At 35.8% G+C, this 15,687-nt stretch overlaps 5 protein-coding genes across 6 annotated transcripts in view; 3 read left to right on the top strand and 2 right to left on the bottom strand.

The window, feature by feature from the left end:
* Positions 1–3,578, top strand: part of Cbl (E3 ubiquitin-protein ligase CBL) — a 6,347-nt gene extending 2,769 nt beyond the window's left edge. The window contains exons 2-7 of the mRNA XM_088030760.1: positions 29–175; positions 224–493; positions 550–772; positions 820–984; positions 1,888–1,968; positions 2,017–3,578. Coding sequence (XP_087886886.1) covers positions 29–175; positions 224–493; positions 550–772; positions 820–984; positions 1,888–1,968; positions 2,017–2,733 — 1,603 coding nt within the window. The 3' untranslated portion in view covers positions 2,734–3,578. The remainder of the gene's footprint in view (positions 1–28; positions 176–223; positions 494–549; positions 773–819; positions 985–1,887; positions 1,969–2,016) is intronic.
* Gk2 (Glycerol kinase 2) lies at positions 3,566–7,434 on the bottom strand. The gene is made up of 11 exons (XM_088030762.1): positions 7,160–7,434; positions 6,555–6,791; positions 6,405–6,500; positions 6,139–6,356; positions 5,876–6,094; positions 5,419–5,529; positions 4,760–4,838; positions 4,535–4,712; positions 4,131–4,480; positions 3,997–4,083; positions 3,566–3,839 (listed from the first exon to the last, which is right to left on the bottom strand). Exons 2-11 carry the CDS (start codon positions 6,784–6,786, stop codon positions 3,733–3,735), a joined length of 1,677 nt encoding a protein of 558 aa, XP_087886888.1. The 5' UTR covers positions 6,787–6,791; positions 7,160–7,434; the 3' UTR covers positions 3,566–3,732.
* A 1,577-nt stretch (positions 7,435–9,011) lies between these two features.
* On the top strand, positions 9,012–10,577 carry LOC148178835 (odorant receptor Or1-like). The gene is made up of 5 exons (XM_088031377.1): positions 9,012–9,725; positions 9,772–9,871; positions 9,917–10,021; positions 10,070–10,225; positions 10,271–10,577. The coding sequence occupies exons 1-5, from the start codon at positions 9,019–9,021 to the stop codon at positions 10,334–10,336; spliced, it is 1,134 nt and encodes a 377-aa protein (XP_087887503.1). The 5' UTR covers positions 9,012–9,018; the 3' UTR covers positions 10,337–10,577.
* Positions 10,578–12,277: 1,700 nt separating this feature from the next.
* Positions 12,278–12,984, top strand: LOC148178836 (protein stunted-like). 2 transcript variants are annotated; one of them, XM_088030419.1, is made up of 4 exons: positions 12,279–12,431; positions 12,542–12,672; positions 12,730–12,749; positions 12,880–12,984. In XM_088030419.1, exons 1-3 carry the CDS (start codon positions 12,403–12,405, stop codon positions 12,741–12,743), a joined length of 174 nt encoding a protein of 57 aa, XP_087886545.1. In that variant the 5' UTR covers positions 12,279–12,402; the 3' UTR covers positions 12,744–12,749; positions 12,880–12,984. The 2 variants fall into 2 exon arrangements, with proteins under 2 accessions (XP_087886544.1, XP_087886545.1); XM_088030418.1 differs by lacking the exon at positions 12,730–12,749 and having other exon boundaries at positions 12,278–12,431.
* Positions 12,939–14,682, bottom strand: Mvd (mevalonate diphosphate decarboxylase). The gene is made up of 5 exons (XM_088030416.1): positions 14,329–14,682; positions 14,210–14,280; positions 14,049–14,163; positions 13,389–13,999; positions 12,939–13,335 (listed from the first exon to the last, which is right to left on the bottom strand). Exons 1-5 carry the CDS (start codon positions 14,378–14,380, stop codon positions 13,033–13,035), a joined length of 1,152 nt encoding a protein of 383 aa, XP_087886542.1. The 5' UTR covers positions 14,381–14,682; the 3' UTR covers positions 12,939–13,032.
* Positions 14,683–15,687: the final 1,005 nt, after the last annotated feature.

Consider the following 15,687-nt stretch of genomic DNA (forward strand, 5'->3'; position numbering starts at 1 on the left):
AGAATAAAGGTTTCTTTCTTTGTTGCAGCACTTTGGTACCATGGAAGCTTTTCCGCCAAGAACTGAACAACGTCCACCCGATCAGCTCCGGCTTAGAAGCAATGGCGCTCAAATCCACCATAGACCTCACATGTAACGATTACATATCAAATTTTGAATTCGATGTTTTCACCAGGTGAGTCACCGCAACGATTTACTCCCACTCTAAAGGGGTAATTTGCAGACTATTTCAACCGTGGGCCACTTTGCTGAGAAACTGGCAGATTTTGGCAGTCACTCATCCAGGTTATGTTGCATTCCTCACCTACGACGAAGTCAAATTAAGACTGCAGCGGTATATTAACAAAGCGGGAAGTTATGTCTTCAGATTGTCTTGTACGCGACTCGGACAATGGGCCATCGGCTACGTTACGGCCGATGGCGAGATTCTACAAACAATTCCCCAGAATAAAAGTCTGATTCAGGCCCTCCTCGACGGACACAGAGAGGGATTGTGAGTAACAATGCGTCTCCTATTGAATATGTCTCTACTTTATTTATCCCTATCAGTTACCTCTACCCCGACGGCCGCTCTGTCAACCCCGACTTGTCGTGGGCAGTGCAACCCACCCCCGAAGACCACATCGCCGTAACCCAAGAACAGTACGAACTCTACTGCGAAATGGGCAGCACATTCCAACTCTGTAAAATCTGTGCCGAAAACGATAAAGACGTGAGGATAGAACCCTGTGGCCACTTGTTGTGCACGCCGTGTTTAACAGCCTGGCAGATTGTAAGTCACTTTTTTTGTGGAAATAAAAAACTAATTTCTCTTTCTAGGATTCTGACGGGCAAGGGTGTCCGTTTTGCAGGGCCGAAATTAAGGGCACCGAACAGATCGTGGTGGATCCTTTCGACCCCAAGAAATCCCACAACAGACCGAAAACGTCGTCAGCGAGCTCGCCCAATGCCGCCAACATCGACGAAGACGACATGGAATTCGAGGTAGTGAATGAGCCTCCTAACACGAATGATTATGTTGAATGAAACAAGTCTTTTCTATTTTCGGCTGTGCTTTAAATTTACCTGTTTTTCGTTATTTGCTTGTTTAAAAGCTTTATTTATACTGAGTTTGTTTGTGTTTTGGAGATTCACCATTTTTTTCACCGTTCTGTTCTCACGGATTGACTTGGTGCATGACACTCTAAAGCTTTCTTTGTGATTTTTTTCGTGTATATTTACGTTATACAGAGGGGAGGGGTTGAAGTAAGGAGAATTCGAGGATTGCAGGTTACAGTTAGACAGACATTGTTCTTTTGAGCTGTTATACAAATGCCTTGCTTGAGTTCGGAAAAATATCAGTATTTTGGAAAGTCAATACAATAAGAAGCTGTTATGAAAGAGATTCATCACAATTTTAAGCTTTCTTTGGGAAAACAATCCGAGATTTTATTTCGAAGATTTATTTATGCCATAAATTAATTCTCATTACTTCATCTCTCGTTATGTAATAAATTTATTTCACACTTGTTCAAAGAGTACTATTTTTAAGAAATGGTGGCGTGTTCTAGTTTATATTCGAATTTTCTACAAGTTTTTTATGTACTTAGTACCGAAAGTATTACGTTTAGCTCACAACTTCTCGGTTGTCTTTCAAAATTCCACCAGTTATCTTAGGTTACATTAGCATAATCTTATTGTATAACAAAGCAGTTTTGAATAGACCTATTTTCATACTTGTGTTTGTTTTAAACATTGCTTTTGATTTCAATTGTGTTGCTGATTTGTGCATCGCTTTTGTTTTGTTGCAAAATAGGTAAGTGACGTCAGTTTTCGCTTGGCTCCTGCACTCTGCTTGTTGCATGGTTTAACAAGACTAACATTTGGTTTACAATTCCTTGATTTTAGGACGTTGGAGATTTGTGGACGTGTGCGGGAAGTAGTTTACATGCCTTGGCGTTGTCTCCACGCGGATGCGGGGACATCTCGGTGAGTTTTTTTTTTTAGAGGGACGAAAGTAGTGAGTGTCGTTTTTAGGCTTCTGCGAGCCCGATGATATCCCCTGGGAGCAGTCCGCGCTTCGTCCGTCGCAGCATCACCCCGGCCACCATCGGTACGCTACCGCCGCCACTGCCACCGCGAAAAAATTCGCCTACGCATGAACAAACAATTCTTCCCACGACGTCGAGTGTGAGAAACGGCCTGCATGTCACGAATGGTCACAAGTTAAACGAAGCACAATCAGTGACGAACTTGACGCAGAATACTATAGAAATACCTCAGATCGCGAAAAGCAACTCAATGTTGGAGATCCACAGAAATGCAAGTTCCGATAATGATAATACTGTAGAATTAAGTTCGCCTGAAACCATTTACGGTGTAGTTATATCAAATTGTGATAATATCATAGATAGTACTAAGAGTCAAACGAGACATTTGAGTTGTCCGTCGTCGAGAAACAAGCCGATGGGCGCTCAACCGGTCAAGTCCAATACTAGTCCAAATATAGGAAACTCCGGAAATCCTGTGTACGAAAATGTGAATTTGGAGCTGCCACCTAAGCATAAAGAACGAATAAATCCATTGGAGAGAGAAAGCACGGTGTCGTACGAAAATTTAAATATGGACTACATTAAGAAACTTGTGAGTGAAGGGTACTCGAGGGACGCAGTCATAAAAGCGTTGGGGATCACGAGGAACAATGTTGACATGGCTTGTGATATTTTGCACGAATTTGGAACAAAGTTAGGATAGCAAAACTAACGTTACCAATAATGTGGACGAAACACTTAAATAAGGTCGTTATTTTTGTACCTAGGGTGTGCAATAACGTTTCCCCGGCACATAATTGCGACCATTTTTACGTTGATTTCGTCCGGTAGTTCATCGATGTTACAGGATTATTAGCAAATTGCAGAATACCAGCTGATGTTTTAATTTGAGTGAATCAAATTTGCTGATAATGTTTGTGATGTGTCCAATCCTTATTCTAAATCAATGTTACGCAAATCAATTTCTTGTCGTCAATGTTACTGTTTCAACGGCTAATAGTTGAGTACCCGATCCGTTGAACGCGTTGATTTTTGGTGGAGTTGAGATGAGAGAACCGCGAATTCGAAGTGTTATTTTTTATAGTCCTTTAAGCGAAAATGAAAGATATTTTTGTTAAGGATGAGACTTATTACTATGAATTATAAATGTCAAAATTGTTTGGACTAGCCAATACACGTAATGCAATATTTTGCTATGCTTTAATATTTTAACATATCTATGTATCTAATAATTTGATGAAAAAACTACGCTTCGATTTTCCTTTGACTAACAATTACGAACGCGCAAACATATAAGTCTGAACTTTGTTTGATACTGAATAGTACAAGTAACGTATTATTACAAACCTCCGTGGAATTTTGCGGTAATAATTACTGGTTAATTCCTAACACTTTTTTTACCACAACGTGTAAATATTGTTTCCTCAGGAAAGCGTCAAACCAAAGTCTGTACATAAATGATTGAAATGAATTTATTATATGTTTTTATTCATGTAAATATTTCGCTATGTAATTCTTATGTATATTGAAATAAATTATGATACCCAAGGATGTTTTATTAACAAACAATAACAGTGTAAAAGCGTCAAGTAAATTTCACCCAATCGGAAATTGTCTTAAGTACACTCAAGTCTAGTAAAATATCAACAAAGTACGTGTCCATTACCAATTAAAAATTAAATATCGTTAACGGTTTCTTGTCTTAAGCTAAGGCGTTTGCAGCAAGGTATTCAGATAAAGCGAGGAGCCCAAAACTGCCAATGAGGTATAAACTTCCTGGTATGCTCGCTAGAAGCCTATATTTCTCTTCTGCAATAAAAATATCTATCAACTTCTTATCTACACTTCCATAAAAAATATCTCATATTAACGTAAACGATGATTTATCATTATGAAATCTTGACCTTTGATGACTTTGAAGCATTGATAACGCTTGTTATTTATGTAACAAAAGAAAAATGCAAACCTGTCATTGTTAGCGTTTTCTTCGGAACCGCCCACCCCAACGATCTCTGTACCGCCATCTTCCATTTTGTGTACCTTGCATCCCTCTCTAAAAAAAATATAAGAAAAACCCCACATAATTCGCCCACAACTCACCATCTTCCGTTGTAGTCGGTAAGAACGTATCACTTGGTATTACTTCCCGATCCTCGGCCCCCAAGTCCCACACCTCAATCCCCTTTGCTTGTCCCGCCGCAATTGCCACCCCCAACGCTGTAATATCCTGACTCTGAGCCCGAATCACCGGAATCCCACTTATATCAGCTTGAAGTTGCATCAATAAATCATTCCTCGTAAGTCTCCCATCTACATTCAATTTCGTTAATGGTATTCCACAATCTTTATTCATTGCTTCCAAGATATCTCGTGTTTGGAAGCATATTGCCTCTAGAGCCGCTCTTATGATGTGTTGTTTCGTTGAAAACGCTGTCAAGCCACAGATGATCCTACATTTGTAACGTGAGCTTGGAAGATATAAGATTACAAAGAAACTTACACACCCTCTAGCATCTTTTCGCCAATACGGAGCGTAGAGACCTCTGAAAGCCGGGACGAAGTATACGTCGCCTGTATTGAACACTTCTTTTGCCAAGGATTCAGTATCGTGGTGGACGTCTTTGAGGAAGCCCATGTTGTCGCGCAACCACGAAAGGGCCGAACCGGCGACAGCTACACTACCTGAGGGACAAACTCTCATTTCTGGGGGGTGGTCGAAAGATACGCACCTTCTAAAGCGTAAACAGCCGGGGAATTGCCGAATTTATATGCTATGGTGGTGACTAGACCGTGACTTGATTGTACCTTCTAAAATGAAAATTCAGTTCTTACTCTCGACACTGAAACTTGAAAATGACAAAACTTTAGTAGCTACTTGGTAGATCAACTTCTAATGCCAATAGGAAATTTTACGTAAAATCAGAGCAAGAATATACCGGAAATCAAGAAAGTGGCCTGGCGCATCCACCATTTTTGTTAACTATTCAAATAAAAAACTGTGATAATTGTAAAGTCTTTCCAGTCGTGTTTTGTCGAATTAACTTTCTTTACAATGGACGAACCTTGTATAAATGAGGAAATGTGAGCATGTAATTGCCTAAGCGTTGCACGCAACCATTTATCAACGTTATATAACCTGTTCTAGACTTAAAATAAAAATGCGTGTTATGGCTATGAGGGTCAATTGAAATTCCTTGGTCCATGTCCACTATGCGTGTATCAGTAATATAAATAATTATAAATGTTATCATGTCAATATGACCCTTCAGGTCAGTTACCGGTCATGGAAATTCCTGATTTACAATCGACTTCCAGGGTGATTTTTTTTCAAATTGTTGCTATTCACTTGCTATATTACATACTTTCTACATAATTCCAGGAAACTTACATTAGTACCTGTGTTGTATAGCAGGAAACATCCACTGCGATACGTATTTTTCGCTTGACCTTCTTTAAAACAGCTCTGGCCAACAAGAGCCGATTGTTGATTTCCCAAAATCTGCAAAAAATAACATACTTAATTCTACTCAGAATGGAAAGTAACAAAGCCTATCTGATGTTCCAGAAATTATTCAACGAACAAAAACAAAACAATGGTATGGTTCAAAAAACCATGAAAAGGTTATGAACAAACATCCGCGTGTTGTAAAAAATTAACGACATAATAATTGTATATCAATTTTTATAACAATTATTTTCACATAAGCCCAAAATTGTGCACCATTATTGCAGGCTTTATTATTCATTTAATCGCATAATCTCCGTCCTTCGCGTTTCAGATTAACAATTCTAATCTATTTGCGTCAACAACTTTGCTTCGAAATTTAATAAAACTATATACTTACTCCTGAAATGGGAACCCCTGTCAACGGGAAATCCCCTTCTGTGATTTTTCCGTACACTTCGGAACTGCTCCTGATTTCAGGTAGAATCTCTTCCGGTATCTTAAAAGTGTGTAAAAGCAAAGGATCCCAACTGAACGTCTCTAAATTCATGAGGAACGTTCGTGAAGCATTTGTGACGTCGGTTGCGTGAACACCCTGTTTCGGCCCTCCCGTTAAATTCTAAAAACCTCGTTTTTCAACAGTAAAACTTTGTATTCTTTTACCCAGAGTATCCAAGAGTCTACGGTCCCAAAAAGGCATCTTTTCGCCTTGATAGCTTTTTTAACTTCAGGCACATGATGTATAAGCCATTTGAGTTTGAACGCGCTGAAATAAGGAGAAATGGGAAGGCCACACAACGGCTTAAAGTAGTTTTTATTATTCTCAGGTACTTTAGCTAAAACCACGTCGACAGTGGAATCCGTCCGAATATCGTTCCAGACTAAAAACACAACTGAACTTAAGTCCAACAAGATAAACGTTTCGTTACCGATAGCGTTGTATAAAGGTGCCCCTGTGACTTTATCCCATACAACTGTTGTCTCTCGTTGATTTGTAATCCCAATCGTCACGATGTTTTTGCTTGCTATTTTTAAAAGGGTATTTAAAAATAAAAAAGTTTAGGAAAATTCCGACGTACCCTTTTCGCCCAAATCGTTCATAACGTTTTCCATGCATGTTTTAATAGCGCGGAGAATCTCTCTGGGGTCTTGTTCAAACCAACCTTCTTGGGGTGTGTGTTGCTGGACGTCGATAGCATGTCCGGCAATTTCTTGGGTATGTTGGCTGCGAAAAACGCAGAATTGCACCGTTTTTGTACCCGCATCAATAACTCCGATTAATGGAACTGTGTTGTTATCCGGGACTACCATCGTGTCTACAATGGGATTTTTTTCAGTGGACATTTAAACACGGTTATCACAAAACAATCAAGACAAATTGAACTTTAACATTCAACAGATATCAGTACGCTGCGGTATTGCTATCACTTAAAAAAATTTAATGAAAATGCGACGTTGTACTAACTTATTTGAAGAACAAACATTACACAATTTGCTAATTAAGTTATTATAGTTTTTAATGACGTTCTATAAAGTTACATTCCTTTACGACCCCTAACTGTAAGGACTCCGATAAACTAACATGAATGAGAGTCATTATCATTTTTTCCTGTAAATAATTAATCGCTAAAGCCCACATAAAACAAATATTTTTACAACTGTGCTTATGATTAATGCTCCTTACTTGTGAAAATAACCTTCAAGTCGTGTCACACGAACACACCTCCTCTACGTCACTTTATTTTATGAACATTCCCACGAAGGTATTCGTACGTGTGATAAGATAAGTACTAAATTATAAAGTAATTCTATGTTATCACAATTTATCTTAAAACTACTACTGTTGGAACGACATCAACGAAAAGATTGACAGTTGGAAGATTAACCTAAATAATTTCTACATAACCTCAACCTTCAAGTTTCTGGCAGAATGACAACCCAAAATAAACAAGAAAAACAGGTGGTAATAAGGTTTATTGAAAATGTGATTTGTTAGGATTTTGGATAGCTAAAAAAGTGCTAAAAAATGTAACAGTAAAAACTACTTTCGTTTTACACGACATTCAAATTTCGATCTGGTTATAGGCAACCAGTAATACATGATACATGCGACAGTTTAAAAGTAACTTTAAACCAAAAAAAAAATATTGCTACGATTTATCGTTTTTGACTGCTTTGTACCACTATGACATATGTGGGCAAAGCAAAAATAATTTTGATTACATAGTTGATTACTAGATATTCATCATTACTAAAAAATACATTCACAGTTTGGATTTTCTGTTTTATATAAATAATTAGAAAATCGCCAACACTACAAAAAAATAAAAATTTAAATCTAGAGCTGCTGCTATTTTATAATTTTGGATTGATTTATAAACTCGAAGCACAGGAGCAGTCGAAAATCCTGTAAGAATCCCATAGGAGGTTGACTACTAATGCACTTCCAGAATAACCGAAAATGTCATAAAAGTGGAATAGTTTCATTAGATTTGTCTTATCCGCTTACTTTTGTTCCCAAAATTTCAATTCTCATAATTTGTATTAAAATTTGATATTAAAATTGAATAACACCGGCGCATCCACCATTTTTGCATGCAATTTTTATAGGGTGCAGTTCTCCATTTTAAATTTAAACTTTGAAAACTGCGAATACTTTGAACATATAAAACTAAATTTGTGCAAAAATTACTTTGTAAAAACCTGAAAAGCACAAATTTCTTATTTCAGACTATTAAATCGGTATTCTATTGTAAAGATTTATGATTTTTCCAATTTTGCACGTTGTTAAAATTCCCGAAACTATAAATGTCATTTGATTAAATAAAAACTGTTCCATAAATTGAAATTCTCTAGGATTTCACCACTTTTAAATTATTAACGATTATCCGGGTGCTCACTACTCACCTTATTACGTAAACTGCGATTTGTTTAAGTGATGAGGCTTAGAAAAAGGTTAGATTGCTGGCGTAGTTTTTTCTGAATTATTGCACAAAAATTCACAATAGTGCCTATAATACACAAAAACATAGCCCTAAATCAAAATTTATTCACTTCTTGTTTAAAACTTGCTTTTATTTTACGCTTTATTTTGCTCTATTCGCACTTGCACACACAGAATGCAGGAGAACACAAATGACACTATTTTCCGTCGACTCTTGTCTACACCAAAAATTTTAATAATAAATGTCTTTTTCTTGTTATTTCCAACACAGGTGTACAAGAAAATAATTTATAAGACGTCGCTAGAACTTCAGGAAGAGAAGTTTAAAAAGAATTTATGATCGAGACGAGGGTTGAACGATTCAACGCTAAATTTTCAATGGCGGAAGTTATGTTGTATGAGTTAATTAATAGCTATAACAGAGATCACAGGAATCATTATTAATGGATATCAAACGTCAAAGACTTTTTCTATCAAGTATCGTTTGCATTTTTTCATTATTTAAATAGGTTGTGTCTGGAATTTTTGATAAGTATTATTGTCTATATAAAGGGATGTGGCGCCAACGTCATCTTTACATTAGTGCGTCCGACATCAACATGAAGAGTTACAACTGGATATTCTTAGTGGATCCAATTTTAAAGTCTTTGAGATTAATTGGATTGTGGCCTAAAAATGACTTTTACGAATTCAGTGTTTATTCATTCTACGCTTTTATCTCCGTTTTCATTCTCATTCTCAGCAACATTTTTTTCCAAACAATGTGCTTCTTTTTGTTGGAAGTGGACTTGAAGAACCTAGCGATGACTATTTTCGAAGCCGAAAACATTCTACTGTCTTTGAAAATTGCCGGTTTCCTAATCAACATGAAAATAATCAAACGATTTATAAACAAACTTAACATGAGCATTTTTCTACCAAAAAACAACGAGCAAGTGAACGCTATTTCAGAGGATTTGAAACTATGGGCTCTGTTTTATCGAGGATACCAACTAGGTGCAGTTGGACTGGTCATCTTTTGGTTGATGAAACCGATTTTGGACAAATCGTATCAAAGCAGAGAGTTACCTTTTTTCGCCTGGTATCCGTTTGACGCTAAACCGGCTCCGTTTTATGAAATTTTTTATGTGTACCAGGCTTTAGGTGTTCTTTTGATTGCTATAGCTCACATGAATCTGGATTCGTTGTTTATGGTTCTGACGGTTTATATAGGAGCACAGTGCGACATTTTGTGCGATAATTTGAAGAAAATTAAAGAGTTGTATGATCTAATTGACTGTATAAAGCATCATCAAGAAATTCTAAGGTAAACGGCTCCCCTACTTCTACTCCAAGATTAATACTTTTTGTAGACTTTCTACGGATTTTAATCTCACTTTTGGCAACCTGATATTCTTCCAGTTTTGTACCAACGTGTTATGCAACGCTCTGGCTCTATTCAAACTATCACTTGTAAGTCTCTTATTAACAGAAAACATTGTGTTGAATCCATTGTAGGTCACTCCAGCAAGCTCCGAATTTCTTCTTATTATGATGTTCTCTCTTGTTGTAACAATGCAAGTGTTTTTATTTTGTTGGTACGGCAACGTAGTGGAGTCAAAGGTAATGATAACTTTATATCTAAAAAGAGAGTCAGTTTTACTTTTTCAGAGTAATAAGATTCCGATTGCTGCTTACGACTCCGAATGGATTCAATCCTCCGTGAAAGCACAAAAAATTTTCTTGTTTTTCTTAATGAAGATACAAAAGCCCATCACCTTGAAAGCGTTCAAGTTAATACCATTGTCGTTACCATCTTTTTTAACTGTGGGTTTGTAAATAACTTTGCGTTTGGTTACTTTTCTGTTCTAGATTTTGAGAACATCGTGGTCTTATTTTGCCGTTCTGCATCAAATGAACTTTGAAGGGGAATCGTAAAAACGTACCAAGTCGTTTTTAATGAATGCAAGAATGCTAGTGGAGTAAATGTTGTCCATATTTTTGTGAGTCCACCAATATAACGTCACTGTCAGTTATATTCACCATTTTAGTAATAAAATAACAAAAACCATATTTAAAATGCACAATTTTTGAATATTTTAGTTGTAATAAAGTTCAGTATACATATAAGCTCCAGCATGTATTAAATAGTAAGTTCTTAGTTCTAAATTGGTGGAAGCGCCGGGGGAAATAAATAACTATGATTAATATATCATTTGGGTCATATGTATGTACCGTGTAGATATTGTTAGTTGAATGTAAAATGTTACTTCGAATCAGGACTCCTTAACATCGTGTGAACTCATTTTTAACCATTGCAATGCAATAGACACCGAAGATTAATAAATTATTATTATTCATATAACTGAATAAAGAAAAGAATAAAATGTTGAAGGACAAAAGATAAAAAATATCCCGGCGCATTCACCATTTTTCAAAAATTAATAAAATTTACATCTTGGACAAGACTACAGCTTTTTGAATAAATTTTTCAGCAGCTGCGGATAAAATGAGTTTTCTATTTTGTGTTTTAAGACGAATTTCTAGTTAAAATACAGGGTGTCCCAGAACTCGTGACCCAGAGAAAAAAAGCTTATAGAGGCAACAATTCTAACCCAAAATTTCAAAACAAAAATCTTTTAGCTCAAAAAATAATCGAAACGGCTATAAGTAAACTATCCACTAGTACCCACCCTGCAACTATTTAATTCCAAAAACGCGATCCGATCGAGCAAATACGATCAGCGAACACAAAAGGCTATTTCACAATCCCGAAACAAAGAAAATTAAAAGGAAATAAACCGATAAACTTTAACTCGACTAACTTTAAACAAAAACAAAATTGTTTAAACTAATAATCGAAAAGTCACGAGAAATTAACTCGAAACCTTCTTAAATAAACCATCACTAGTACTCACCCTGCATCCAATCAATTCCAAAATCACATTATTTTCATAAACGCAATGTTAACACGTATGTCTTCGACGAGAGCCAATGCACAACTGCCCTCCACACCAACTTATTAAATACTATTACGTGATTAACAAAAACTCTTTAACGTCTTTCTTCAAATTGATTGTAGCAAACAAAGGCCAGGACGAGAACCGCTAAATGACTGACACCCCGACTAACTAATTAAATATGATTACGTGATTACCTGACTGTTTTTCTTCGTTTTGCGCGGAAATAATAACAACAATGTGGCTGTGTTTAAGATACAGCTCTCGAAGAAATTCCAATTGGTAAAAGGACTAAAGTGAGACGACGAATCGAAATCTAACTGTAACTTTTATGATTGACAATTGTATTGTTGGTTGCTTATTTCATATGCCACTTCTTTGTTGAGAAATATTTGAATCATTCAAACACTAATAATAGTCTTAACTTCTCATTATACAAGCTTATATCTTATTCTCTTCATAATCTACACCTAGCAAAAGAATCCATTCGGCGAACTCAAGATTACGGAGGTCTTCTTCTTACTGTTTTTTCACATGCAACCAGTAATACACCTTGTCGGTTTGTGTCTTCACTCATTGCTGGATGGGTTTGCAATATTTTACAAAACTTATATTGTTTAATGGGAGACCGATTTTCAAAAATTTACTGTATTCAATAGTTATCAATAGTCTTTCAAAAAAGTAAAAATTAAATTTGGCGCAACTATAAGACAAACTATTCAGCAGTGTTTTCAACAGAGAGCAATCAAAAACCCCAAATAGAGATAATGTGTGTCTGTAAAAAGCATTTCTAACGGAAACCACGGGAGTTGTATTTTTCCTAAAGCTTTTCATAAAAAATTTTCATCATGTGTCGAAACCAATCAAAACTTAAAATTGGAACAAATATAGAAATCTACAGAAAAATTGTGCCGACCTAGGGAAATATACAAAACGAAAGTTGGCAACATTGAGTATATGTCACATTTGTCAAAAAAATCCGAAACTAAAGTCCGTAAATAATTTATATTTCAAAAAAGCCTCTTGTTCAGATAAGCCCCAAAAATGTCAGGGTGGAGAGCTGCCGGTCTCAAGTGAGTACAATCCACAGAATTTACATAATCCAAATCACTAGCAAAAAGTGTGGTTATGTCATTTCATTACATAATTCCAAAAAACTCGAATATTAAAAACTTTTTTCTAGTTACATCAACTATTCCAACATTGCCGCGAAATTGCTCAGGCAAGCCTTAAAACCAGAATTCCGAACGGAAGCTGCTAAAAGGGATGCCGCTCATATCAAGCTCACAAAATGGGTCGACGGCAAACCAATTAGTGAGTATTTTAAACAAATAAAAAGATAATTATATATAATTTCTACCGTTTATTTAGATGCCCGCGATTAAGTTCTCGTAAGTCGTGTGGTTATAACTAATTGCGTGATTTGTTTTTTAACTAATTTGAATTGTGACATCAGCATGTTTACTATTTTTTTTAAATTGATATAAATCATTACCTAACTCTCATTTTTGTGTGTTTCAGAGAATACCGAGGCCGCTTAAAATTTAATTCAAACAGTTATGGTTAGTAATAAATAAAAATTGAGGTAATTAAGTCAGTTTTATTCAAATAAATACATAAAAATTATTGTCATAGCCCTATTGGTGCCCATATCCTTCTATAAATATCACTGTTTTATGAGTTTTTTGGAAGCCCGTTTTCACCCAATAAATGCTCAGATCGTTCTGTTAAGATTTTTGGGCCATTGCCCAATTTAGTGTGAATAATATATTTCAACTGTCCTGGACGTTGTACGTTAACTTTGAGAATTTCGTGTATTCCTCCTGTTTTTTTGATATTGACTGGAAGCCCTCTGAAATATTCGGAAGGATTAGCATTTGAAGGAAAAATCTCATTAATCAAATTAAGAACTTCGTCCACATCTTTTTCTAACAAGTACAAACACGCGTTTGGTCCCGCATCAAACGTGTATGCCACCTAAAATAATCACAATTATTACAACAAAACTCAAGTTATTGATCTTGTAGTACTTTAGCGGCGCCTCTGTATTCGTTATAAGAGTGTATCACATCAACTATCGATCTAGACACGTCATTCATATAAAAACAAGGGGGATACGTATCCAAACAAATAGCATGAAACTGATTGGAGTCTTGCATGGTGATTCTAGCAAAACTCTCAAAGTCTCGACTCTGAATCGCCGCAACCATCTCCCCAACTCGTTTAGGAGCGACAGTTTCCGCTCGATACTTTAATAACTCCGACGTTTCGACACTGGTCTTCATCCCACTTGTGGAACTGTATTTTTTTTGGTCATCACTGACGACGAGAATTATGACTCGCATTTCTGGCCAATGTGACGCTGGTGCTATTTCGACAGCGATGGAATCTTCACCTGCAGGTTTCGTGCCTTTTTGCCATGCAACGAAGCCCCCATAAATGCTACGACAAGCACTACCAGAGCCTCTTCGTGCAATGGCAGAAATGTCTCCTTCAACTTGGTAAAGAGCTGCCAAAGTTGAGACAAGACATGCGTAGCCTGCAGCGGAAGAAGCTAAACCGGCGGCTGTTGGGAAGTTGTTCTCTGAACAAATATGGATCTTCCATGACGCCAGGTCGCCAGAGTTTGCACGTTTTCTAACTATGTAGTTATTTTTAGATTATTTTACATTTTATGAATGGGTGCTCACCTTCAGATAAACAGTTGTTTAGTCTGGTATTGTTGAAGTCGACCTCTTTGTTGTTGAGCCAGAATTTGTTTTCAGTAAAGGCGGGGCTCGCCATAATTGTCGTTTTAGCACACATCTATTTAAAACTATCAACTAAAATTTTATTTATTAATCATACTCACGAAGTCAGTGGCTAGAGTGCAACTAATCGAGTCGTTAACAGGAAGAATTAAATTCTCGTCTCGTTTTCCCCCTATAATGGAGTTCGTAGTTTGTACACATAAAAAAACTGATAACTTACAATATTTTATAACTGCAATGTTTACAGGGGCTATTCCAGTGACAACCTTCATTTTAAAATTTGTGATAAAAATTGTAGCACCACCTGAAATTTGGAATATCTAATTCGCTGCTTTCTCTGTCTTCACTTGACCGCAATTCCGAGTTCTACTTCGGTGTTCATGGTGAACTTAGTCCACTAGGTTTGAACTGTGGACTGCAGTTATTTTTAAACAAACTAACTAGAACGGTGTAATTATGCACAGGCTGTAAAAAAAGATAATTAAACTAAAAACGATAATAACATTTTTAAATTTTTTAGGTTAGGTCTCTGATGACGTTTGACACTGACGTTGATAATTTCAAGTTCCACTCCACTTTATTTTATTATAATTAAATTTAATCAAATGTATTCATTTTGTATGTTTATTTGCAATTTTTATTTACAAATTTAAAATTTGGAAATTATTTTTTAAGTTCTTCCACGTCTATGATTTATTAAAAAAATCCGAAGTTTAGTGTTATTTTTGTGTATTGTTGGTTGTATAAGTTTAGGTTTATTTTATAAATTAGCCGCACTTTTTAAAAAGATTGTCATACTTCATTGGAAAACCACAACAAAACTTATGTTAGATAAAAATTTGTTATACTACTTAGTAAAAATTTAAAAGCCAACAGATTCACTTTTATAGTAAGTACATGCATCCTCCAAATTACAAACAGCAAACTAGAAAGCATATATGGATGGAGCTCTAATTTTTTGAGAACTCATAAATATTCTGCCGGAACTAAATTAGAACTTAAGTAAATGTATGTTAAAAGTAATGTGATTAGGAACAGAAATTATTTCTCACATTATTTCGTGGACTCCGAGTGGACGCTTCATGAATATAAGATATCTTTGCACATTGTTCCCATTTTAAGGAAGTCGCCTACATCACGTTTGTTGTACATTGTTGAAATAAAAAAAGTGGATGGATATAAGTTTATTTAATTTTTTTGCATTATTATGCTGACTTCTTTCAAATACATAACTTTGTAGTTATAACACAATAGTAAAGTGCAAATCTGCTCTTTCTTAAACTCATTAGACATTAAAATAATAATGACCAACAGCAGATTAATAGCCCCAGGAGTTACCGTAAAGTGCGAGAATGCAGTAAAATATGCAGTTCAACAACAACGTGCAATTTTTTTTTAAATATCACAGATAATAATTGCTTTAGTGACCTAGAGTTATGCAAATATTTCTTTTATTACCGTACATTCAGCTATAATTTGCCAGTAAAAGAAAGTTTAAATAAACAAATAATATTCCATGCTATTTTTTATTCTATTTTCGTTGACAACAATAATCAAAGTAACACCCACATATCTGGAA

The sequence above is a fragment of the Gnatocerus cornutus genome, chromosome 2, assembly GCF_029298725.1.
Source record: "Gnatocerus cornutus isolate USDA-ARS CGAHR chromosome 2, icGnaCorn1.1, whole genome shotgun sequence".
Classification (NCBI taxonomy): Eukaryota; Metazoa; Arthropoda; class Insecta; order Coleoptera; family Tenebrionidae; genus Gnatocerus; species Gnatocerus cornutus.